Source organism: Scyliorhinus torazame, chromosome 6 (assembly GCF_047496885.1).
Source record: "Scyliorhinus torazame isolate Kashiwa2021f chromosome 6, sScyTor2.1, whole genome shotgun sequence".
NCBI lineage: Eukaryota > Metazoa > Chordata > Chondrichthyes > Carcharhiniformes > Scyliorhinidae > Scyliorhinus > Scyliorhinus torazame.
Window position 1 is genome coordinate 278,853,858 of NC_092712.1, and position 27,075 is coordinate 278,880,932.

Here is a 27,075-nt window from a genome sequence, read left to right on the forward strand (position 1 = left end):
CCCCCTCCCCCTCCATCACCCACTTGCGCATCATCGCCGCATTGGCGGCCCAGTAGTACCCGCAGAGGTTGGGCAGCGCCAACCCCCCCCCCCCCCCCCCCCATCCCTACTCCGCTCCAGGAACACCCTTCTCACCCTCGGAGTCCCTGGCGCCCACACAAACCCCGTTATGCTCCTGTTGACCCGCCTAAAGAAGGCCTTCGGGATAAGAATGGGGAGGCTCTGGAACAGGAACAAAAACCTTGGGAGCACCATCATCTTGACTGACTGCACCCTACCCGCCAGGGACAGTGGCAGCGTGTCCCACCTCTTAAACTCCTCTTCCATTTGCTCCACCAGCCTCGTGAAATTAAGTCTATGCAGGGCCCCCCAGCTCCTGGCCACCTGGACCCCCAAATACCTGAAGCTCCTCTCCGCCCTTTTTAGTGGGAGCTCGCCAATCCCCCTCTCCTGGTCCCCCGGGGGGACCACGAACAACTCGCTCTTCCCCATGTTGAGCTTGTACCCTGAGGAATCCCCGAACTCCCTGAGGATCCTCATTATCTCCGGCATTCCCCCCACCGGCTCCGCCACATATAGCAGCAAGTCATCCATATAGAGCGACACCCGATGCTCTTTCCCACCCCGCACCAGCCCCCTCCAGTCCCTCGACTCCCTCAGTGCCATAGCCAGGGGTTCAATCGCCAGTGCGAAGAGCAGGGGGGACAGGGGACACCCTTGCCTCGTTCCTCGATGCAACCGAAAGTACTCAGACCTCCTCTTGCTCGTGGCCACACTCGCCATCGGGACCTCGTACAACAGCCTAACCCCTCCCCAAACCCGAACCTCTTCAGCACCTCCCACAAGTACCCCCACTCTACCCTATCGAAGGCTTTCTCAGCGTCCATCGCCGCCACTATCGCCGCCTCCCCCTCCCTCACCGGCATCATAATAACGTTCAGGAGCCTCCGCACATTCGCGTTCAACTGCCTCCCCTTCACGAACCCCGTCTGGTCAGCGTGAATGACCTGCGGCACCCAATCCTCAATTCTCGTGGCTAAGATCTTCGCCAGCACCTTGGCATCTACATTTAACAACAAAATTGGCCTGTAAGACCCACACTGCAGGGGATCCTTGTCCCGCTTCAGGATCAAGGAGATCAGTGCCCGGGACATCGTCGGGGGCAAGGCCCCCCCCTCCCTTGCCTCATTGAAGGTCCTAACCAGCAACGGGCCCAACAGGTCCACATATCTCTTGTAAAATCCGACTGGGAAACTGTCCGGCCCTGGTGCCTTCCCCGCCTGCATGCTCCCTATTCCTTTGGCCAGCTCCTCCCGACTAATCGGGGCCCCTAATCCCGCCACCAGTCCCTCCTCCACCTTCGGGAACCTCAGTTGGTCCAGAAAGCGGCCCATCCCTCCCTCTTCCAGTGGGGGCTCGGACCGATACAGTTCCTCATAAAAGTCCCTGAAGACCCTATTGATGCCAACAGGTGCTGGTCCTTTTCCTCCCCCAGCTCTAGGTCTACCCAATGCGGGCGTGATCCGAAATGGATATCGCCGAGTACTCAGTATCCTCTACTCTCGCAATCAGCGCCCTGCTCATAACAAAAAAGTCAATCCGGGAATAGGCCTTATGAACGTGCGAGAAGAATGAAAATTCCCTAGCCCCCGGCCTTGCAAATCTCCAAGGGTCCACCCCTCCCATCTGGTCCATAAACCCCCTCAGCACTTAAGCTGCCGCCGGCCTCCTACCCGTCCTAGACCTGGAACGATCCAGCGCCGGATCCAACACCATGTTACAGTCCCCCCCCATTATCAGGCCCCCCACTTCGAAGTCCGGGATCCAACCCAACATGCGTCGCATAAAACCTGCATCGTCCCAGTTTGGGGCGTACACGCTGACCAGCACCACCCTCTCCCCTTGCAGCTTACCACTTACCATTACGTACCTGCCGCCATTGTCTGTCACAATGCTCAACGCCTCGAACGACACCCTCTTTCCCACCAAGATCGCCACCCACCGATTTTTGGCATCCAGCCCCAAATGAAACACCAGGCCTATCCACCCCTTCCTCAATCTTACCTGGTCTGCCACCTTCAGGTGCTTCTCCTGGAGCATGACCACATCCGCCTTCAGCCCCTTCAGGTGTGCGAACACGCGGGCCCGCTTAACCGGCCCGTTCAGTCCCCTTACGTTCCAGGTTATCAGCCGGATCAGGGGGCTACCCACCCCCCTCCCCTGCCGACTAGCCATAACCCCTCTTCGGCCAGCCACGTGCCCGCGACCCACGCCCGGCCCGTTCACCACGGCGGCAGACCCCCGTCCCAACCCCCTCTACTCGCTCCAGCTCCCGCTTGGCCATATCAGCAGCAACCCGGTTCTCTCCCCCCCCCCCAGCTAGGACACTCCTAGCTGCATTGCTCCCCCCATTGCACTCCCGCAAGTCAGCTGACTCCTGCTGACCCCAGCTGCTCCTGCCTCTCCTTCAACTCCTCCCATTGTGGGACTTCCCCTCCCCCTCCATTTCCCACCCACAGGCTCTCCACCTCCTCCTTCCATCCCAAGCGCGGGAAAAACCCGCGCCTCCCCGCCTCGGCCCCGCCTCCTCCAGCCTTCAGCGCGGGAAAAAGCCAGCGCTTTCCACGTGCCCGGCCCCGCCTCCTCTGGCGCAGCTCCTTTTACAGGCCCAGTCCCCTCACCCCCGACTCAAGCCTCCCCCTCCCCCGCGGGGCCCCATCCCCCCTACCGGCCATCCACCCCCTACTCCGTTTACTTGCCCTCCTCCAAGAGCTCACCCGACAGACCCAACCAAAATAGTCCCAACCCACCCTAACCACCCACACCGAACCAAAAATAAACAAGAACAAAGAACCCCCACTCAAAATGTAACAGAACAACAACAATCCCCAACCATCCCCACACTCGACCCCCCCCTCCCGACCCTCAGTTTGTGTCCAGCTTCTCGGCCTGAACAAAGGCCAATGCCTCCTCTGGGGACTCAAAATAATGCCGGTCCTTGTAGGTGACCCACAGATGCGCCGGCTGCAGCATGCCAAACTTCAGCCCCTTCCTGTGCAGCACTGCCTTCGCCTGGTTGTACCCAGCCCCATATCTAGTAAAGAATTTAAGTAACTCCTCCACAATCTTTTTAGCTGTAATATTACAGACTGGAATGGCCTCTGGAAACCTAGTAGACACATTTGTTATAGTCAAAAGATATTGATTCCCACTTTTTGTTTTAGGAAGTGGTCCTACACAATCAATTAGGACCCTTGTAAAAGGTTCTTCAAATGCTGGAATGGGTATTAAGTGCGCTGGTTTTATCGCTGCTTGAGGTTTCCCTATCACTTCACATGTGTGACATGATTGACATAATTTAACTACATCTTTATGTAGTCCAGGCCAATAAAAATATTTCTGGATTTTAGCTTGAGTTTTCCTTATCCCCAAATGACCTCCCACTGGTACCTCATGTGCCACTCGCAACACCTCCTTCCTATACCCTACCGGCAATACTACTTGATTAACTTCTGCCCACTTTTCATCTGCCTGCATATGTACAGGTCTCCATTTTCTCATCAAGACATCACTTTTACAGTAATAACACTCTGGTATACTCTCAGATTCCTCTTCCGTATATGCTTTCTGATATATCTGTTTTATTTCTACGTCTTTCTGTTGTAACTCCGCCAATTTTCCAGAATTAAAAATATCCGCCTCATCCTCCACTTGTTCTTGTTCTTTTTCAACCGTCTGATCAAAAATCGTTTCTGATAATTGCACTTCAACTTCATCTTCACTCTTTGATTTCTCCTCTTGTCTTAACCTGTGACTTTGCGACCTTGTTACTACACAATCCGGAAAAATCCCAGGATATTCGTCCTTCAACACTTCAGTTGTCTGATTTTCCATTGGCTTATCAACCACAGTAGGCATCACTCCCACCTGCAATCCAGCTATATCATTACCCAAGATAAACTGTATTCCTGGACAAGATAGTTTCTCTATTACTCCTACTACCACTTCATCACTCTTCACTGCAGTTTCCAACCTTACCTTATATAATGGAACTCTATTCCTCTCACCCTGAATTCCACATATTACCACCTTTTCTGGCAACATTCTTCCCAAACTACATAATTCCTCATCTCTTACCATTAAAGATTGACTAGCTCCTGTATCTCTTAAAATTGTGACTTCTTTACCTGCTCCTCCTGATACACATGAGTAAACTTTACCCACACAAGTAAATTCTTTAAAGACATCTGGCACCTTCTTATCAATCACCTCTTGATCAGGCTGTACAATCTTTTGCACCTCCTTCGATTCATTTGGGCTTTCCTTTGCCACTTTAACAAACCCCACTGTCTTATCCTGTTTTACCACATCAGCCTTCCCAGTGCTTTTCTTCAACCACCAACACTGTGACTTTACACGGCCTAGTTTATTACAGTGAAAACATTTGAAACTTTGAATTTCTTTTCCACCCTCCTGGATCTCTTTCTTAATCTGAGTACACTCTCTTTATTATCGACCATCAGATCACCTTTACCTTTACCACTTGAGTATTTCTCATGTCCCCAGTTTCTATCCCTCACCGGCTGAAACTGATGTCGGAAACCAAGCCTTGATTTATGAACTAATTCATAATTATCTGCCGTTTCTGCCGCTAACCACGCAGTTTTAACCCTCTGCTCTTCCACATGAGTTCTCACTACATCAGGAATTAAATTTTTAAACTCCTCCAAAAGTATAATTTCTCCGAGAGCTTCAGGAGTTTGGTCTATTTTCAAAGCCCTTGTCCACCTATCAAAATTACTGTTTGAGCCTTTCAAACTCCATGTATGTTTGACCAAATTCTTTCCTTAAATTTCTAAACCTTTGTCTGTAGGCTTCAGGCACTAGTTCATATGCACCTAAAATAATTTTTTCACCTCCACTTACGTTCCAGATACCTCCTCCGATAGTGATGCAAAGACTTCACTAGCTCTACCTACCAGCTTTGTTTGAATCAGTAATACCCACATGTCCTGTGGCCATTTCATTTGTTTAGCTACCTTCTCAAATGAAATGAAAAAGGCTTCTACCTCCTTCTCGTCAAACCTTGGCAATGCTTGGACATATTTAAATAGATCCCCATCAAGCCTTCGACTTTGACGCTCTATCTCACTATCCTCATCCCTATCATCCAACTGTACGTTTCCCTTTACATGTGCCAATTTTAACTGACTGTCATGTTTCATGGCCATTTTCTGAAGTTCAAACTCTCTCTCTTTATCTTTTTCCGTATTTCCCTTTCTTTTCCTTTTTGTTCTACTAGGGCTATTCTTTCTTTTCTCCTTTCTTCTCTCTCCTTTTCTTTTTCCTCTCTCTCTTTCTTTTTCCTCTCTCTCTCTTTCTTTTTCCTCTCTCTCTCTTTCGTATTCAAGCTGCTTTAATTCTTTCTCATGTTCAGGTTGCTTAATCTGCAACTGGATCTTTGCCATTTCCAATGAATCAAACGGTATCTCAGGCAACTCTAAATGCTTAACCGCTGCCATAATTACCTCATCTTTTCACATTTTGTCAGGTAATGTTAATTGCAATGTTTTTGCCAAATCTAACAGTCTGCTTTTAGTCTCTGTCCGTAAGGTACTGCGTGTGACCGTCTCCACCCCCAAAATCTTCTGAGCCTCTGAAAGAGCCATTGTCCACAACACACTCCCCACTTGAACTAAAATACCACACCTGAAAAGCAACCACATTATGCTCACCCCTCACTGTCTTTAAGTTCACTAAGCCAATCCAATAGATAGACTTTTGTCCCCCTCGAGCCCCCAATTGTTATGAAATGAAAATGGCTTATTGTCACAAGCAGGCTTCAATGAAGTTACTGTGAAAAGCCCCTAGTCGCCACATTCCGGCGCCTGTTCGGGGAGGCTGTTACGCGAATTGAACCGTGCTGCTGGCCTGATCTGCTTTCAAAGAAAGCAAATTAGCCCTGTGCTAAACAGCCCCTTGTTATGGGTCTGGGTTTACAGAACCCCAAAGTGTTTCATGGAGTTCAACCGCCCCAAATCTTTTAATAGATTGTGGTGTGGGAAGCACACGGTGTACTCTCCAGGTGTTATACAGCAATTATGAACAAATGGTTTTTAAAACAAAACAATGTTTATTCTATGAACTCAATTTAACCTTTAAAGAAAACATTGAATATCTTAACACCCATTACTTCAAAGATAACCCCAAAAGACTACAACACTAAATAATCCTTCAAACTGTTCCTTTAAACATCCAAAAGACTTCAACCTTCAAAAACAGACATGAGGTTACATTCAATATATTTATAGTCTTTGGATTTGCAGACATCAACAGAACAACTCTGTTTCTTCCTGCAGCTCTCTGCAAGCTCTGTGTTTTCTCCCTGCAGCTCTCAGCAAAACACACAGACACTCCCAGCTTTCTCCTCAAATTGAAACCAAAAGCAGAAGTGAGCTGAGCTCAGCTCCCCCCACCTTCTGACATCACTTCAGTAAAATGATCAGCTCCATTTCTTAAAGGTACATTGCTTAAACATCCATTTCTTAAAGGTACTCTCGCATGACAACTGTTAGGTTGACAAAGGGTAGCAGCGTGAAAGGTTTGACTGTCCCCATCCCCCTCTTGCTGCCTGGGGCTGTTTTTTTCCCCTGTTTGTTTGTTTTTTGGGGAAGGTGACCTGTGGTTCGAGATGAGTCCTTATTCGGATGGGGAAGAGTGAGGTCAGCGGGGAGCCTTCTTCACAGAACAGAGAGGTGAGGGCGGAGGAGGGGTGGGGGTTCAGTGGCAGAAGCCTTTGGGCAGGAGTTGCCATGTTGGCAGGGAATCCTGGTGAATGGAAGTGAGATGGGGGAGAAGGTGGAGAGAGGTGGCTGTAGGGAGGGAAGGGTGTGGGGGGGGGGGGGGAAGGGAGCGTGACGCAACAAGGCGAGGTTGGAGAAGAAACATGGACAGGGGCGGAGAAAGGGCCATCTTGGATGGGCCTTGGTCAATCAGGCTTAGCAAACAAGACAAACAGGATTTTGAATGAAGCCAAAAACAATGGCTCACACCTTCATTGAAAGTAACTATCTTAGAAATGCATGGATGAGGTTGAGTTGAATTTGGTGACAATTCTAAGTGTGAAATTTGCTAAACCAGGTAAATTAAAGAAAACTGGAGACTATCAGTCTACGAGAAACATAATTCAAAGCCAAAATCAAAGTCAAAATTGAGCTGAGAACACAATTGGAAAATAAAACTATAGAAATGACAGGAATTAAAAGTAACAGGGCATAGCAGCCGAGCTAAAATAGCTAATACATCTAAGGAAGACTAGAATTTAAAGAGTAGGCAGAATCAGCTCAGTGACAGCCAGCAGAGCCAGCTCTCAGAGCTCGGTACGTTGGAAAGATAGGACACAGCAACCGAGCACGTCAGCGAATACATCTAAAGAGGACCAGATTTTAAAAAGATTGATTGTCAAGTTAGGCCTGAAGGTCCCTTCAACCAACCAGAAGGATCCCGAAGCAAGATCTATATACCTTTCTGTAAAGACAGTAATTGCAGCTTTTAAAAGAAAAAAATATATAATAATAAAATAACTTAATTTAACCTGAAATAGTGGTTATTCCAAAGTCTACCTTACTTACTTAGCAATGCGGGACCCAGGATCGATGCTACTAAGTGGTAAGTAGATGACATTTTCGGTGAAAACATAGTTTGACCTGAATAGCACCCACTGAAGCCTGCATCGGAGTCAGGGAGTGAGAATCCCTGATCACCATTTAGAATGTTGGCCTTTTTGGTAGAGGGGGACTTCTAAGAATAGTGGTGAGTTTTCAACAACAGAGCCAAAAGGGGAAGATGGCGGATGGTAGAGGGGAATGGAGGCATAAGCCCCCAGTAAGGCTGATAATGTGGAACGTGCGAGGGCTCAATGGACCGATCAAAAGATCTCGGGTCTTTGCTCACATGAGGAGCTAGAAAGCGAAGGTGGTCTTTCTGCAGGAGACGCACCTCTGCGTGAAGGACCAGGTTAGGCTAAGGAAGGGGTGAGTGGGTCAGGTTTTCCACTCGGGGTTGATTCAGTCGCGGGGAGTGGCAAATTTGATGAGTAGGAAAATGGGGTTTTGTGAGCGCGAAGGAAGTGAGGGACCCGGGTGGGAGATATGTGATTGTGAGTGGGGTATTAGAAGCGACACCGGTGGTGTTGGTGAATGTGTATGTACCGAATTGGGATTATGTAGATTTTATGAGGGGGTTGTTGGCAGCAATCCTGAACTTGGCCACGCACCAGTTGATTATGGGAAGAGATTTTAATTGTGTCGTAGAGCCGAGGGTAGATTAATCGAGTTCCAGGTCAATGAAAAGTATACGAATGTCAAAGGAGCTGGATGGGTTTATGGAAAAGATGGGTACGGTGGACCCATGGTGCTTCAAGAACCCAGGGGGAAGAGAATATTCCTTTTTTTGCATGTGTCCAGGGTATATTGAAGAATTGACTTTTTTGTGGTGAGCCTGGAGATTTTGGTCGGGGTGGAGATGGCAGAGTGCGCGGGAATAGTAATCTCGGACGATGAGTCCCATTGGTTGAAGATTCGGCTGAGATCGGGACGGGAGCAGAGGCCGGGTTTGAAGGCTCGATTTGGGGTTGTTGGCAGATAGAGGGTTTTCTGACAAAGTGTGGGCTGTGATTAAAGATTTGGGCAGCACGGTAGCACAAGTGGATAGCACTGTGGCTTCACAGCGCCAGGGTCCCAGGTTCGATTCCCCACTGGGTCACTGTCTGTGCGGCGTCTGCACGTTCTCCCCGTGTCTGCGTAGGTTTCCTCCGGGTGCTCCGGTTTCCCCCCACAGTCCAAAGACGTGCAGGTTAGGTGGATTGGCCATGCTAAATTGCCCTTCGTGTCCAAAAAGTTTAGGAGGGGTTATTGAGTTATGGTGATAGAGTGGAAGTGAGGGCTTAAGTGGGTCGGTGCAGATTCAATGGGCCGAATGGTCTCTTTCTGCACTTTATGTTCTATGTTCTAGAATTGAACCAAAATGGGGAGGTGTCTGCAGTCACTTTTTGGGAAGCGCTAAAAGTGGTGCTCTGAGGGGAGAGTATCTCGTTCAAGGCACATGCGGATAGGAAAAGGAGGAAGGAATATGAATGGCTAATGAACGAGATAGTGGAGGTAGATAGGGAGTACCCGAAGTTGCCCACCACGGACAGATTGGCGAGGAGAAAATAAATTACAGGGGCAATTTTATAGGCTGAAAACGGGGAGGGTGGTAGGACAGCTGCGTAGGGGTGCAGTACGAATACAGAGAGAAGGCAAGTGTTGCCAAATGTTGGCGCATCAGCTGCGAAGGCAGGCCACGTTCATGGAAATATTGAAGATATGGACTGGGGAGCATCAGGTGTCGCTCTATGCTGACGACCTACTACTGTATGTTTCGGACCCGTTGGAGAGCATTTGAGGATCCTGGGCTTGTTGGGGAAGTTTGGGCCGTTCTCGGGATATAAGTTAAATGTAGGGAAAAGTGAAGTGTTCCCGATGAATGAGTTGGGTAGGCGAGCCAATTTAGGGGGGATGTCATTTAAGGTGGCCGGACAGGTTTAGATACCTGGGGATTCAAGTAGCGAGGGAATGGGCGATGCTTCACAAATGGAATTTAACAAAACTGGTGGAGGGGGCCAGGGGGGATCTCAAGAGCTGGGAAATGCTGCACTTTGACAGGGAGTGTCCAAGTGGTAAAGGTGAACATTCTGCCGAGGTTCCTGTTCATATTCCAGACACTCCCGATCTTTATACCAAAGGCCTTCTTTCGGAAACTGGACACAATTATTTCAGACTTTGTATGGCAGGGAAGGTGCCAAGGGTTAAGAGGACTCTGTACAGAGGCAGCATGGAGGATTGATGTTGCCGAACTTGCTACATTACTATTGGGCAGCGAACATGGAGAAGGTGAGGCGATGGTGGGAAGGAGAGGGGATAGAGTGGGTTAGGATGGAGGAGGAATCCTGTAGGGGGCCCAGCTTAAGGGCGATGGAGACGGCGGTGTTTCCAATGACACTGAGCAAATACTCAGGGAGCCCGATGGTGCAGTCCACAGTGAAGATCTGGAAGCAGCTGAGGATGTCGGTGTGTGAAAACCACGGTTTTGTGGTGTGGGGGATAGTTGGCACGTATAGGAAATGGAGCGAAGTGGGGCTTGTTAAGATGAGGGATTTGTATCTGGAAGAACGGTTTGCCAGTATAGATGAATTGAAGGAGATGGCAGAGTACCCGACAGGAAGTGATTTAGGTATCTACAGGTAAGGGATTTTGTGCGGAAGGTCTAGAAAGAGTTCCCCAGGTTGGAGCGACTGTTGCTTCCGGATGTAGAAGGGGAGGGCCGGATTGTGGAAGAGGAGGCGCTACAAAGGGCAAATGCGACCTCCTCATTCGCAAGGATGAGCCTGATACAGTTCAAGGTCATACACAGGGTAGATATGGCGCGGGCAAGAATGAGTGGGTTCTTTCGGGGGTGGCAGATGAATGTAAGAAATGTGGGTGGGGACCAGCGAATCGCACTCATATGTTCTGGGGCAGCAAAAAGTTGGAGAGATTGCTCAGGAATGTTTGCGGCGCTAGCAAGGACAGTGGGGGAGGAGGTTGAGCCGGACCCTTTGGTGGCGATATGTGGATATCGGAGAAGCCGGAGCTGATGGAGAGGAGGAAGGCCGATGTTGTGGCCTTCGCTTCTCTGATCGCCTGGCGACAAATTTTATTGGAGTGGTGGTCAGAAACGCCACCGGGGTAGTGGCCTGGCTGGGTGATTCATATGACTCTCTTCAGCTGGAAAAGATTAAATATGAGTTACGGAGTTCAGCGGAGGGGTTCGAGGCAAAGTGGGGGATGTTTGTGACCGTGTTTGAGGAGTTGTTCGTCGCAGGGGGAGGTGAGGTGCCCCCCACCTCACCTCCCCCTGGGAGGAGGGAAGAAAAATTTGGACAAACTGTATAGTTGGGAAGTTTGTTTCCGAATTGTTTGTGTTGTAACTTTTCATATATGTTTGGAATAAAATACATTAAAAAAAAAGAAAACAGAGAACTATAGACCAGAGAACCTAACGTCGGTTGTAGGGAAGTTGAGAGAGTCCATTATAAAGGATTTCATAGCACAGCATTTGGAAAGCAGTGGTATAATCACACAACATCAGCATGGATTTACAAAAGGGAAATATGCTTGTCAAGTTTGCTGGAACTTTGGTAGATGTAACTGGGGGAGTTGATCAGGGAGAACCGGTGAATGGGGTTTGTTTAGACTTTCAGAAGGCTTCCGACAAGGTCTCATGTGGCAGATTACTATGTAAAGTTAAAGAAAATGGGATTGTGGGAGTGTCTTGAGATCAATAGAAAGCAGACAGGAAGCAAAAATTTGTAATAAATGGGTCTTTTTCCAAGTATCTCCAAATTTCCAGATGATACAAAGTTTGGGTGGGCTGTGAGGAGAGATGCTTCAGCAGGATTTGAACAGGCTGAGTGAGTGGCCATATTCATGGCAGATGCAGTATAATAATAATAATCGTATTGTCACAAGTAGGCTTACATTAACACTGCAGTGAAGTTACTGTGAAAAGCCCCTAGTCGCCACATTCACCTGTTCGGGTACACAGAGAGAGAATTCAGAACGTCCAATTCACCTAACAGCATGTCTTTCGGGACTTGTGGGAGAAAACCGTAGAACCCGGAGGAAACCCACGCAGACACAGGGAGAACGTGCAGACTCCGCACAGTGACCCAAGCCAGGAATCGAACCTAGGACCCTGGCACTGTGAAGCAACAATGCTAACCACTGTGATATTCATGTGGGTAAATGTGAGGTTATTTGCTTTGGTAGCAAAAATAGGAAGGCAGACTATTATTTGAATTAAGGTAAATTGAGAGAGGGGAATAGTCAGCGACATCTTGATGCCCTCGTGCATCTGTCGCTGAAAGTAAGCGTGCAGGTACAGCGGTAGTAAAGGCAGCAAATGGTATGTTAGCCTTAATAGCGAGAGGATTTGAGTATAGGAACAGGGATGTTTTACTGCAATTGTATAGGGCATTAGTGAAGCCACACCTGGAGTACTGTGTGCAGTTTTGGTGTCCTTATCTGAGGAAAGATGTTCTTGCAATGCAGGGAGTGCAGTGAAGGTTTACCAGGCTGATTCCTGGGATGGCGGGACTATCATATGAGGAGAGACTAAATCGGTTAGGATTATATTCTTTGGAGTTTAGAAGAGTGAGAGGGGATCTCATAGAAACTTACAACAGGATTAGACGGGGTAGAGTCACAAATAATGTTCCCGACAATGGGGGAGTCCAGAACTAGGGGTCATAGTTTGAGGATAAGGGTAATAGTAATCCCTGCAATGCAGAAGAAGGCCATTTGGTACATTGGCCCTTGCAAAGAGCACCTTACTTAAACCCAAGTCCCACCTATCCCCGCAATCCCACCTAACTTTTTGAACATTAAGGAACAAGTTAGCATGGCCAATCCACCTAACCTGCACATCTTTGGATTGTGGGATGAATTCAGAGCACCTGGAGGAAACCACGCAGACATGGGGAGAAAGAGCAAACTCCACAGTCACCTGAGGCAGGAATGGAACGTGTGTCCCTGGAGCTGTGAGGCAGCATTGCTAACCACTGAGTTGAGAAGAAATCTTTTCACCCAGAGTGGAATTCACTACCATAAAAAGTAGTTGAGGCCAAAACATTGTGTAATTTCAATGAGTTAGATATAGCTGTCGGGGTGGAGGCTGGATCAGGGTAATGAACTTGATGATCAGCAAAGTTCATAATGAATGGCGGAGCAGGCTCAAAGGGCCGAATGGCCTCCTCCTGCTTCTATTTTCTATGTATCTTGAACCCTTTTTAAATCTCCCAAACATATTTTGTTCCTATGCAAACCCCCCTCCCCAGGGCGCGATTCTCCGAGCCCCGCGCCGGAGAATCGCCGCAACTGCGCCACGCCGCCGGCACGCAATTAGGTGTGGAGAATTGGCGCCATTTGCACCGGTGTGTTTGGCACGGCGCTGGCCGCGGCTGGACCGCCGATTCTCCGGCCCAAATGGGCCGAGGGGAAACGGCAGAATCCCGCCGGCGCTGTTCACCCCTGGTCGCTGCCAGCGGGAACTCTGCGTGAAGGGTCGGGGTGGCCTGTGGGAAGGGGGCTCCGTCCCTGGGGGGGGCCTCCGATGGGGTTTGCCCCACGATCGGGGCCCACCGATCGGCCAGCCGGCGGGCGGGGCGGCCCCCCCTTCCCCCCGGGGCCTACTTTGTTGCGCAGCCGGCCCCTGAACCCCCACGCCATGTTGCGTAGGGGCCGGTGCGCTGAAGAAGTCCCCCACGCATGCGCAGGTTGACGCAGCCCAACTGCCCATGTGTGGGTTGGCGCGGCGCAATGGAGGCTGGAGCGGCGTGAACCACTCCAACGCTGTGCTGGCCCCCTGTGGTGGCCAGAATCGGTAGTCCCCGCACCGTCATGAAACGCGATGTCGTTCACACTTAGTCTCCATTTTGGAGAATCGCGCCCCCTATTCTTCAGTCTTGCTGCAATCTCTTCTAGCACCTCCTCATCGCTGACCTTCTTCCTCTGTTCCAGCTCTCCCCACCCCTTCTTATACTGTATGTAAGCCAACACATTCCCCTCTCTTTAGTTCTGAAGAACAATCATATGGTCTGGAAACATTAACTGTTTTCCCTCCTTACAGATACTGCCACACCTGCTGAGTTTTTCCAGCGTTTTCTGTTTTATTTGCCGCATCCCCGGTATTTTGTTTTTACCAATCCAAACCCGGCTTGGCGACAACATCGGGTCCTGGCTTGTGATTGGTTGGTTAGCCCGCCTATCAGAAAAGGCACGCCGTGACGTCTTCCGCTTTCAATTAGTCGACATTGTTGTCCTTCAAGCGGCCTGGCCAGTGAACGGTGCCTCCCGCCCCCATTCCGTTTCCCATAGTCTCGCGATCTCAGCCCGTTGGCGGCGCCGAATTTGAAATTTTGAATAGTTTGGCGCACCTCACGGGCGGCGGTGGAGTCTTCAGCGCGCGAGACGGAGCTGAAGAAAAGGGACCGTCTGACGGGAGTTGATTCGGCTCACGCGACGTTCAGACACCATGGATCCGTTCACGGAGGTAAAGAATCGTGTGTCTGGAGGTTGGCGACGGGTGATTGTGGGCCGACTTCTGGCTGTATAAATGAGAGAGACCAAGGGCCGCCAGGAGTGCGTAAACTGACTTCGCCTGAGACCCCCCCCCTCCCCCCCACCCCGGCAATCTCACCAGCCCTACGTTCACAAATTCCAGCAGCTCTTGTTTTATAACGCAGGTCGTGTTTGTGGGAGAAATTGACGGAAATCATGCAGGGTACCATCCTTTTCAAAGAAACAAATTAGTACTCTTTAATCGAACGACTTCCCCTCTGCTCGCCCTGAAGCAGTAGCCCGGGTTGGTGAGATATAGCTATCCTGCTGTGCTAAGTGCAGAGTATTTTAGAGTGGATTTTGCTTCAACTTTCTCCCTTCCCCTACCCCCTTGTCCAGAATGATGGGTCAGGCAGTTTGTCTCCACCGCCCATTCCCTACCCCCTCGTCCAGAATGATGGGCCAGGCAGTTTGTCTCCACCACCAATTCAGTATTGAGGGATGTGGGATGTAGGGTTTGCTTGGCAATGCAGCAACTCTATACCCCAAGGTGTAGGGGAACAGAGAGTTTTCCAATTCCCCCAAATCGCCGATTTTTGATGTTTCGGGTGTACTTGCCATCCCAACTCAACCCCCCCCAAATGTATCCTGATTTTTTTTTTTAACATATTGCAGATACTGACTGACCCGCCAGTTTCTAACATTTTCTGTATTCGTTCACATTTTTAGCATCTCTTTTTTCTGTTCCTTCACTATCTGAAATGCTCTTTGACTTCATGTGTGTCTGGAGTGTTTTCTACCTTAGTTCGACTACTAAATCTGTCTGTCATTTCAAATAAGGGGAAAACTCCGGGTCCGTTGCGATAGGATAATTAAGGACGAATTACCTCCTGGAATGTGCTGTGTTTTAGAATTAGGGTGTGAAAGCAACTTTCGATTCTGTAATAGAAAAGTATCATTTGTTTCAGACTTCATAAAGCATACAGCACCTGATTTGGGGAGAGAATGAACTAAATTCTGACTTGGCAAATGACCAGCTAATAATGTGCTGTATAGTCCGCAGCAACATGTGAGACGGTCATAATTTCCTTAAATGGACATAACATGTTATTTAGATCACAATTTGTTTCATACTTGGGCTCAAACTGAAATTTTGGCAATGTTTTGCGTCTGCCACAAAACTGGGAACTTACTTGTCCTAAAGGTGTAACATGGAAAGACATTGGTGAGTCCTTTTGCATTACCATATTTGACTGACTGACTCACTGATCTACTCTTACAGTAGGAATGCAGAATCAGTTTGAACATCAATGGTTTATTTGACTGTTATTCTGATAGTACAACAGATTTGTTAATTTACTGCTGGACATGTATCTTGCACCAGAACAACTACAAATAAAATACAGATATTCTAAAAGGATACACAAACTCTTCATGGATTTGGAAAATAAAAGGATACACAAACTCTTTGTGGATTTGGAAAATAAACTGGTGTTCGGTGTTGGTGCTGGCTGTGTTGTTCCAGATTATTGATCAAACAATATGGAAAGTTACACGAGCCATTTTGCTGCTTGCATTTTCAAAATGATATTTTCAGTTAGTGTTTTGTTTATTTTTATTCACTCTATGTTGATTGCTCTTTGTGCAATGGTTGGCAATCATAGAATTCCTGCAGTGTAGAAGGAGGCCATTCAGCCCATCAAGTCTGCACTGACGCTCTGAAAGAGCATCCTACCTAGGCCCACACTCCTGCTCTAACCTTGTATTCCTAAAACCCCACCTAATCTACACATCTTTGGACACTAAGGGACAATTTAGTATGGGCAATTCACCTAACCTTTGCAATTGTGAGAGGAAACCCACACAGACACTGGGAGAAAGTGCAAACACAGTCACCTAAGACCTGAATTGAACTGGGTCACTGGCACTGTGAAGAAGCAGTGCTAACCACTTAAATGCTATTGCTTCTTCAACTCTTTCAAATTTGGTCTGCTGTATATTCCAATAAAATCTGCATTTCTAATATAAAGCCAAATGTCAAAAGCTTGTTTGCTGTGGACCAAGTTGTGGTGCTGAAGTAACATTACAACTCATAGATTAGTAAAAGGGTTGAAAACTGGAGATTGTTGAGTGTATCACAGCTGGGTCCAGTCTGCTATGTTAGTCGGTTTGAATGATTACTTCTGTAATGTTTTCCATAAATGCCTAGAAATATGCTAAGCTTCTCACTTGCAGTAATTTCTACTTAAAAGTCAGCTTCTAAGAATGGACAAAAAGTGTGCTTGTCATTGCAAAATATTGCAGTGGGACTTTTGTTGATTATTTATGAGTATGCAACAGCTGCATTATTTTCATTGTTGGACATAGAGCATTTTGTAAAGAGTAAATGTTCTGTTTCAACATAATTGTCAAACCATATGTGGTATAAAGGGAAAGCAAAACCAAGTTGTCACATGAGATCATAGAATTTACAGTGCAGAAGGAGGCCATTCGGTCCATTGAGTCTGCACTGGCTCTTGGAAAGAGCACCCTACTTAAACCCAGACCTCCACCCTATCCCCGTAACCCCACCTAACCTTTTTGGACACTTCAGGGCAATTTATCATGGCCAATCCACCTAACGTGCACATCTTTGGACTGGGAGGAAACCCACGCAGACACTGAGAACGTGCAGACAATGACCCAAGCCGGGAATTGAACCTGGGTCCCTGGAGCTGTGAAGCAACTGTGCTGCCCCTGACAGGTCAATTCAATTTTAAGCTAACAGCATTTTTCTCATTAGTTTTGTTCATGTTTGTTTGTTAGTACCAATGGTTGATAAAGAAAATTCATCCATACGTTTTACTCCCAATGTGTACTCTACGTATATATGCCTCATTGTTAAAAAGCTCCAAATACTATCCATAGGTGCAACCTAATTTATGAGAGACGAAAGTCTATAATTGCTACGGTTTCTTCCAAGCAAATAAATGGGCATTTTACATACTTGACTCACTGAATTCCTGATCATACAGAGTTGAGCTAAATAGTTTATGCTTCTGTCTACAAGCACAATGTATAAAAATGTATAATTTAGTCTGTACTTCTGAGGCAAAAAAATAGTCATACTTGTCCTGGAATTTTATGCGTCTTCAACTCCTACAGATGGATCATTATTACTTTTTTCACCTGCCTACCTGTGATCCATACATTTATCCTACATTGGCTTCAATGACCAAGAAAACTGGCTGTTTTTTTGTTTCACTTCAGATAAGACCTGACTAAATAAGCAGTCTAAAAACATGCCTGTGTTTCCTTTCATTTCCACCCTTTGCTGTTTCCTCTGACCCAGCTTTTGGCCAACGCTGCAAATTTGCTGTTTCCCGATAGTCCAGATGCAGAGGACAGATATACTTTCTGATAGTAGATAAGCTTTGAGAAACGCTTGTGACCGGGGCTTTTGTGAATATAGCACTGTAGCTTTGCCTTTGTCTCAGACCAGATCGTTGCTAGTATTCTTTTTATGGGAAACGCAAAAGCTTTATGGAAAACTATTGAATAGGTTTAATTTTATTTTCACAAATCTAGTAATGTTTTGACAGCTGCTGTTAAAATTCTATTCTTCTCTGGTCTGAAAGTGCATACGGTTCAGTGGATGCTGATTGCATTCTGTTTGAGTAAATTTTCCTCTGTTGTCTTAGGTGGGCTATTTACTTGAATGAATACTAGCTGAAGCTGATCTGTCTTCATAGCATCTATGTAATTTCTAGTAAAGGTCAGTAAATGGCAGGGAGGAGAGGGAACATTTGCTGGGTTTAATGTTTCTCACCAGCTAAATAACATTGAGCCAAGTGTTGTACTGTCAAACTAACTGAGACTGGCAGCACAGTCAGGACTCGAGCTTGCAGTCCTTATGGTTTAGTTGTATGTTGGCTCATGTTAATGTTGTACTTTTATTAAAAGTTCTCATTTTCCTATTTCTGCTTTAACTTTTTTGATGAAGCAAGACTCTTCTATTTCCTGTAATAGTGTTTTTAATGAAATATATAGTTGTGAATTGCATCTAAAGACCAACATACATTTAAATACATTTAAAAGAGATTGAAAAACACTGCAGCAAATGGAAGATTTCAAATCTTGAATATCGCCTCGCCCAGTTTGAATTAATGTTAGAGAATGTCAGTTAACCTATAGGATTTGAATGTTGAGTCACATGCCAAATTACATTCTTGAGGAATGAGATCCAGCTGTTTCAACAGAAGTATTCTGTGTCGTGTTGGCTAAAAAGTCTGGTATGTGTTTTAAGAAATTCAAATTTGTAAATGCAGCCAATTGTTCGCTTTCCTTCTGAGTCACTGAAAAGTGGCATGTGCCAAATTGTACAGTTGAAAAATTTCAAATATCAATGAGCCTGGACTTCACAGAAATGCTTCATATAGCTTACCTGTATATACTTCCCCACATGAATATTTGTTAAGAGTAGCTGTTTTACATTTAAAACATAAATTTGATGCATTTCAGTGAGGATGGAAGATAACTCAATATGCTTTAAATGTGATTCACTTCCAGGTTAAAACTTAATCTTGAGTTTTGTTAGTTGAAAATTGACTTAAACGTCACTTAAAATTGGGGTTCCAGTTTTTCTGTCTTTTTAGAAATGATAATCGAGTATCTGGGATTGCTGATGGTGAGGAAAACAAATGGGGAGGAATGCATGATGGTTAGGGGTCTCTTGAACTGTTCTTTCCTTCAGATCCATTTTATCTGTCCCTTACCAATCACCATTAGTTCCCCAGTCTCTGTCCCTTACCAACCACCATTAGTTCCCTATCATTACACTTTACTGAACTTTGGTGGCAACCCTGATATGATGCAGCATCAGGGCAAAATTATTAGGTTGAAAAAGTAAGAGTTGTCTGATCTGTTGTCCAGGAAGTTGCTCTATAAATGCTAGTCTTCCCGTTGATCGATGTACCAGCTATTTCCCAAAATCAATCCGAACTAAAACATTTGAGGTCAGATATCATAGACATGTTAAACTTGCAGCAGAATTGCAGAATCTTTGCAGTGCAGAAGGAGGCCATTTGGCCCATCGAGTTCTGGTTCTCTGAAAGAGCATTTACCTAATCCCACTCCCCTGCCATACCCCTGTAAACTTGCACATTCTTGCTTTTCAGATAGCAAGCCAATTACCTTTTGAATACCTCAATCAAATCGGTCTCAACCATCCTTTCGCAAAGTTTGTTCTGGACTCCAACCGTCCTCTGGGTGAAATTTATTTCCTCGCATTACTTCTCCTTTTTTCCATTATCTTGAATCTGCCCTCGAGTTCTTGATGTACTCCTGAGAGGGAACAGTTTCTTACTATTTACCCTGTCCGTACCCACTCCTCAGGATCTTGTTTACCTCGAATACCTTCTCCTCTCCACCTTCTTTTCTCCAAGGAAAACAGTCCCAACCTCTCTAATTTATCCTCATAGCTAGTTGGTTATTCCAGGAATTATTCTTGTGAATCTCCTCTGTATTCTCTCCAATATCTTCCCATCCTTCCTCCAGTATGATACCCAGAACTGGATGCAGTACTCCAGATGAGGCCTAACCTGTGTCTTATACAAGTTCTGTAAGAAGTCGTGCAACATCAGGTTAAAGTCCAACAGGTTTGTTTCAAACACTAGCTTTCGGAGCTGCAACTTACCTCTTCACTCACCTGAGGAAGGAGCAGTGTGCTCCAAAAGCTAGTGTTTGAAACAAACCTGTTGGACGACTTTAACCTGGTGTTGTAAGACTTCTTACTGTGCTCACCCCAGTCCAGCGCCGGCATCTCTACATCATTATACAAGTTCAACATGACCTCCTTACTTTAGAACCTGAGCCCCTATTTAATAAAACCTAGGATGCCATATTATGCTCTATTAATTGCTCGCTCGACAATTAATTGCGTCACAGCTCCAGGGTCCCAAGTCCGATTCCGGCTTGGTTCACTGTTGTGTGGAGTCTGCACGTTCTACCTGTGTCTGTGTGGGTTTCCTCCCACAGGTCCCAAAAGACCTGCTGTTAGGTAATTTGGACATTCTGAATTCTCCCTCTGTGCACCCAAACATGTGCTGGAATGTGCGATTAGGGGCTTTTCACAGTAACTTCATTACAGTGTTAATGTAAGCCTACTTGTGACAATAAAGATTATTAACATGCCCTACCACCTTCAATGACCTGGGTACGTATACACCTTTGTCCGTTAAGAATTTTTCCCTTTATTTTAATAGAACCTAAACATATTTTAATAATTGTACTTGCAATCATATTTGATAGTTTGTGATTTAAATATATTACAGTTCTGAGCACTGCATACAAGTTGATCAAATCTTTGTCAATCCAACACTGAGCCAACTCTTTGTGCATTTCTTTCATCCTAGCTGCATGCCAATTTTCATATTTCTGCATTATATATGATTATATTTTTAAAAACTCCATACAAGGCGAGTCTAATCATAGGTCAGTATAACTCCTGGAATTTGTTATCTTATCAATCATTTTGCTTTAGTTGCATATGTTTGTTATTTGATAAAAATAAAATATTTGTCTGCATTTCTGTACCATCCAGCATCAGTGAAACCCCAATTTAAAAAAAATTAAAGACCATTTTGGACCTGGGTGTTGTGTGATGAGAAAGGATTAGTTGGCAATCTCGTTATGAGAGAACCCTTGGGGATGAGTGACCATAATATGATCAAATTCTTTATCAAAGGGGATAGTGAGGTAGTTGATTCTGAGACCAGGGCCCTGAACCTCAATAAAGGTAACTATGATGGTATGAGGCATGAGAAGGCTATGACAGACTTGAAAACATTACTGAAAGGAAGGACAGTGCACAGGCAATGGCAGGCATTTGAGGAATGAATAGATGAACTCCAAAAGCTGTTTATTCCTATTTGGCACAAAAGTCGAAAGAGAACTGTGGCCAAACCAATGTTTACAAGGAAAATTAGAGATAGTGTAAGATTCGAAGAAGAGGCATGCATACAAGTTAGCAAGAAAAAGCAATAGACCTGAGGATCGAGAACATTTTAAAATTTAGCAAAGGCGGACCAAGGGATTGCTTAAGAAGGGGAAAATGCAATAAGAAAATAAACTCGCGGGGAACATATAAACTGACTGTAAAAAGTTTCTATAGGTATGTAAAGAGAAAAAGATTGGTAATGTAGGCCCCTTACAGTTAGAAACGGGGGAATTCTTAACAGATCAAAGAAATAGTTGAGGAACAAAATTTTGTTTGCTTATGTCTTCAAAAGGAAGACATGAATAATGTACCGGAAGTTCTGAGAAACGCAAGTTTTAGTGAGGAGCTGAAGGAAATTAGTATCAGTAGAGAAATAGTTTTGTGGAAATTAATGGGATTGGAGGTGGGCAAGTCTCCAGGGCCTGATAATCTTCATCCCAGAGTACATAAGGAAGTGGCCCTAGAAATAGTTGATCCATTGGTGGTCATTTTTTGAAGTTCTTTGGACTCTGGAATGGTTCCTCCAGATTGGGGGCTAGCTAGTATAATCCCGCTATTCACTATTCCCAAAGGGAGGTGGAGAGAGAGAGAGAAAAGGGGAACTGTAGGCCAGATATGGTTGTAAGTACCATTTATTACAATATGTTTAAGTTCTGTTAAAATAAAGGGAGAAATTCTTACGGAGGTGCAGAATCAAAGGGACATTGGTGTATACGTACCTAAGTCGGTAGTAGAGATGTTGCTAGAGTTCATTATCAAGGATTTCCTAGCACAGCATTTGGAAAACAGTGGCATAATCAGACAAAGTCAGCATGGATAGAGGAAAGGAAAATCATGCTTGACAGATCTACTGGAATTGTTTGACGATGTAACTAGTAGAGTTGACCAGGGGAGAACCGGTGGATGTGGTTTATTTGGACTTTAGAACACATTCAACAAGGTCTCACATAGCAGATTACTATCTAGAGTTAAAGCGCATGGGATTCCAGGTAGTGTCTTGAGATAAATAGAAAGCTGGTTAACAAACAGGAAGCAAAAAGTTGTAATAAATGACTCTTTCTGATTTAGTGACTAGTGGGGTCCCGCAGGGGTATTATATGGTTTGGACAAGGGAACTAAATGTATTATCTTCAAATTTGCAGATGATACTACGTTGGGTGGTAGGAGGATGCAGAGATACTTCAGCAGGATTTGGACAGGATGAGTGAGTGGTCATTTGTTTACATGGCAGATGCAGTATAATGTGGCTAAACGTGAGGTATCTGCTTCGGTAGCAAAAATAGGAAGGCAGATTATTATTTTAATGGGAGTAAATTGAGAGGTGGATGCTCCATGATACCTTGGTGTCCTCGTGCATCAGTTGCTGAAAGTAAGCTCGCAAGTACAGCTAATAATAAAGCAGCAAATGTTATGGTGGCCTTCATAGCAAAAGGATTTGAGTGTAGGAATAGAGCTGTTTTACTGCAATTGTATAAGGCAATTGGTGAGGCCACACCTGGGATATTATGTGCAGTTTTGGTGTCCTTATCTCAGGAAGGTTGTTCTTGATTTGGAGGGAGTGCAGCAAAGGTTTACCAGGCTGATTCCTAGGGGATTTCATAATTTACAAAATTTTAATAGGATTAGACAGGGTGGATTCAGAAATAATGTTCCCGATGGTGGGTAGTGCAGAACTAGAGGTTATAGTTGTAGGATAAGGGGTAAACCTTTTTATTACTGAGGTGATGAGAAATGTATTCACCCAGAGAGTGGTGAATCTATGGAATTCACTACCACAGAAAGTAGTTGAGGCCAAAACATTGTGTAATCTCAAGAAGGAATTAGACCTAGCTCTTGGGGCTAAAGGGATCATGGGATGTGGGGAGAAGGCAGGATCAGGGTATTGAACTTGATGATCAGCAATGATCATGATGAATGGCAGAGCAGGCTCAAATGGCCTCCTCCTTCTATTTTTGATGTACGCTTCTATTTTCGATGTAAGTTTCTATGTGTGCCTGGAATGAGCAGGTTGTCTTGAGAATAGAATAGGTTTAACAGGCTGAGCTTGTTTCCGCTGGTGCTTGGAAGAGTCACTTGATTGAAGTATCCTGAATGATCCTGACAGTAGACGTGTAAAGCAGCTTTCCCTTTGTTGGTAAGTCCAGAACTAGGAGATGCCGTTTTAAAATTGGGGGTCGCTCTTTTAGGACAGAGATGAGGAAAAAACATGTCTGAGGCTTGTGTGACTTTGGAACTCTCACCCTTTGAAGGCGATGAAAGTGGGTTCATTGAATATTTTTAAAGCAGAGGCAGATGGATTCTCATTAGACAAAGGAATCAAAGGTTATTGGGGATAGGTGGAAATATGGAATTCAAAACAAACAGGCCAGCAATAATCTTTATTGAATGGGGAAGCTGGCTAGAGTTGCCAAATGGGCTACTTCTGCACCTATTTTGTGTCTTTTTCAATCTTTTAAACAACCTTAATTCAAAAGTTCAGTGATCATTTTTTAACATGCATTACTGTTCCCTGCTTAACAAAGACTAAGATACTCCAAGGTTAAAGAAACCTTGATAACTGTATTACCTTAGCGCACCTTAAGTAAATCAGATTTAACTCGTTCTTTGTACCCCCGTCTCTTCAATCCTTACTTCACCGTACTGTCCACTTTAGATCATTTTCTCAAGTTCTTCAGCCAGATGACACCTTGAATACTGTATTGGTTGTCACCCAGACAGTTGGAAAAATTCCTAAACAAAAGCTTGCTGGAACCACTCTGCAGCAGAGTTTTCTCTACAGATACTGTGTGGCCTGAATGCTTTTAACATTTTCCAATTTTGCCTTGATTTCCAGCATCTACAACTTCCTTCTGCTTTTTTTTTTAAAGAAAATGCCAAACCCCGATACAGGTCCTTGCAAGTATAGTGGTCTTCATTACTATATTTCTGCGAGAGACGTTTATTGAACTGTCACTTGCAGCCTTTGTCTATTTGTCTTTGTTCTTTTCAGCAGTGTTTGACAGATTTAAAATCTTTGTGTTCCTGGATTCTCAGTGCCTTTGCAAGTTTCAAAATCTATTTTTTGCCACACTCTCCTGACACCATGTGCAAGTATAAAGACAGCAGTCTTCATGTGTGTTCAATAAGAGCCTCCACTCAGTTCCTCTCTCCACAGATGCTGCCAGACCTGCTGAGTTTATCCAGCATTTTCTGTTTTTATTTCTGTTGTCCTTATACTTGCAACACTGGTGCTGAGAAGGCCTTGAAGCTAATTTTCCATAATATAGAATTGAAATATGAGCAAAAAGATTAGGAAAATGCTTCAGTTTTGAAAGGAGATAAATAAGGCATAATATTTTGAGTTGCAAGATGATTTAGAGTAATATTCCAAGCTAAGCTACTACTTTGGGATTTGAAGACTCTATGTACAGACTTGGTGAAAGGCAATGTCAGTATGCCCGAGGCATATTTCACTGTAACTTGGAATAATGATCTAGGTAGGATACTGAAACATAAACTCTAAAATTATTTGTGATGCAGTTGAGTGCTGGAATGGACCCCATATTTTTCCATAGAGCGCTGACCTGAAATGTGTATTTCATCTCTATTTGGTGAAAATGGGAAAACATTTAGGTTGTCATAGCTTGGCAACCTGTGCTGGAATGGACCCCATATTTTTCCATAGAGGGCTGACCTGAAATGTATATTTCATCTCTATTTGGTGAAAATGGGAAAACATTTGGGTTGTCATAGCTTGGAAACGGTGACTGGTGTGGTTGTGACCAGAATTAGCATGATTCGCCGAAACATTTTCGGTAGCAAATCACTAACCTTCATGAGTGACAAGTATTGCGCCTTCTGCCAGCTCTTTCCAGTTATTAAGAATTGGTGTTAAAAGGTATTATATACAATATAAATGAATGGCAATCTCGCTTCTCTAATTCCCTTTTGTGTCCATTATTTCAACTGTCGCTCCCTGGTTGTGATAACGTAAGAGTACAAGAAATAAAAGCTGGAGTGAGTCAGTCAGTGCTTTAAACATGCTCCACCATTCAGTAAAATCATGGGTGATCTTCTGCTTCCAAGTCTGCTTTTCCATCCTATCCCTATTATTACTTTTTCATCGAAAAATCTGTATCCCTTGAGTATGCTCAACGAGCATCAACAACACTCTGGATGGAGAATATCAGATGATGCTAGAATACTGTCTTTATTTACTACGTCACTTGAACTTTATTTTTGTACTGTTTATGTTGGTATTATATCTCATTTAACTTATTGCCATGAACTGTGAAATGCTATTAGTAAGGGATTCCTTGGTGATTATTTTTTACCATTTGTGTATCTGTTGCCCAGATTCTTCTCTCTTCATCGTTGGAGATTGTACTCTAAATGCTTTGACAGAATTGTTAAGTCTTATAATACAACATCTTGTGCCAAAGCAGGGTATTGGAGAAAAATATCTGCAGCATTGTTTTTGATAACAAACTGATAGATCAGGCAGGAGCTGAATGTACTGAATGATATATTTTATTGGAACATGTATGTATCCAATGATGTCACTTAGCCTTTTTGGTGTTTTAGTGCCAGTATTGCTATAAGAAAAACAGCATTGAAGCCAACTCAATTTAATGTTTCAGAAGCAAAATACTGTGAATGGTGGAAATCTGATTAAAAACAGAAAATGCTGGAAATATTCAATGTCAAGCATCATCTGTGAAGAGATAAAACAATTCAATGAGCTATCATAAGTTCATTTTTAACAACATTTTGTCAGATTTTGCATCTATTTATACTGCGTATAACATGAACACAACAGTGAAATTAGTCATTTTTAAAAAACATTCTAATCCATCTGAAAGGAAATAAGTAGCCAGACTCCTCATGTCATTGGTGATTTTATACTTTGTAATTGATGATGAGCCTGATAATTTTTTTTTTCAAACCAATATCTGTGCTTTAACCTAGTACATCTTGACTTTAGTAATAAAATCGTTTTTTGTGCTGCCCTTGTCTTTCTCTAATAGAAGCTTATTGTTTTAATTGAATGAAGTAATGCTTAGTGTTTGCATTATGTAATCTTGTGATTTTTATACAAGGCTGTGGACAATACACTGAATTGTTACCTATTCCAGAAACTACTTGAACGTACTCGGGCTCGGCGAGAGAATCTACAGAAGAAGATGGCTGAGAGGCCCACAGCAGCTGCTCGACAAATTGCAAAAAGATCGAGGGAACCTTTGACTGAGGCTAGCAACCAACCATTGGAAGTTGCTGTGGAAGAAGGTAAGAGATTCCTTACTGTGTGCTTGACACTGGACAAAGATGTTTTATACTCCACATGTAACTGCGACAGTCATCTTTTATGATGAAGTAGCAGTATTATTTCTTAATGTGCTACATATCCCATGTCCAGGGGTCCTGTGTATTCTTTGCTGGACATATATCTAAACTTTAAAATGAATATTAAAGATGCTCTCTACGATAATATATGCATGTCATTGACTAAAATGCTGCAAAATGGTTTGATTTAAGGCATTTAGCTTGATGCGTTGCTCATCGTCACCTGATATTTGCAAATGACTTTGTAGCACATGTGAAGAATAGTGAACGCAGCATTAAAGTTCAACATGAGCTGGGTGTTCAGACTTTGTAATAGAGCTGGGTATAGGACAAAACTAAAAACTCATACTCAAATTTTTGCAATCATTTGCTGTTCACGGTTCAATGGATCAGACCATTCCACTACATCAACATTGTGAATTTTTGCTGGCTAGGAAAGGTTTTTCAAACTGAATTATTTTATTATGCACAGACGCAAGTAGCCACTTTAAAAAAAAAAAAAAAAAACTTTACATATCAAAGATTTTTAAAAATCTGTCAAATATACACCAATGGAACTTATAAATAGTTGTGTAGGTTTTAAAGCATTTCCAGTGATAAATAACTAGGGTGGCACAGTGGTTAGCACAGCTGCCTCAC

General features: G+C 44.5%; 1 protein-coding gene across 5 annotated transcripts in view; it reads left to right on the forward strand.

Annotated features, from left to right (window-relative positions):
* The first annotated feature begins 13,958 nt into the window (after positions 1-13,958).
* anln (anillin, actin binding protein) overlaps positions 13,959-27,075 on the forward strand; it is a 194,259-nt gene continuing 181,142 nt past the window's right edge. For 4 of the 5 annotated variants that reach the window (XM_072509741.1, XM_072509744.1, XM_072509742.1 and 1 more), the window contains exons 1-2: positions 13,959-14,130; positions 26,229-26,379. In XM_072509741.1, coding sequence (XP_072365842.1) covers positions 14,113-14,130; positions 26,229-26,379 — 169 coding nt within the window. In that variant the 5' untranslated portion in view covers positions 13,959-14,112. Of the gene's footprint in view, positions 14,131-17,822; positions 17,893-26,228; positions 26,380-27,075 lie in introns of those variants that run through there. The other variant, XM_072509743.1, reaches the window with a different exon arrangement.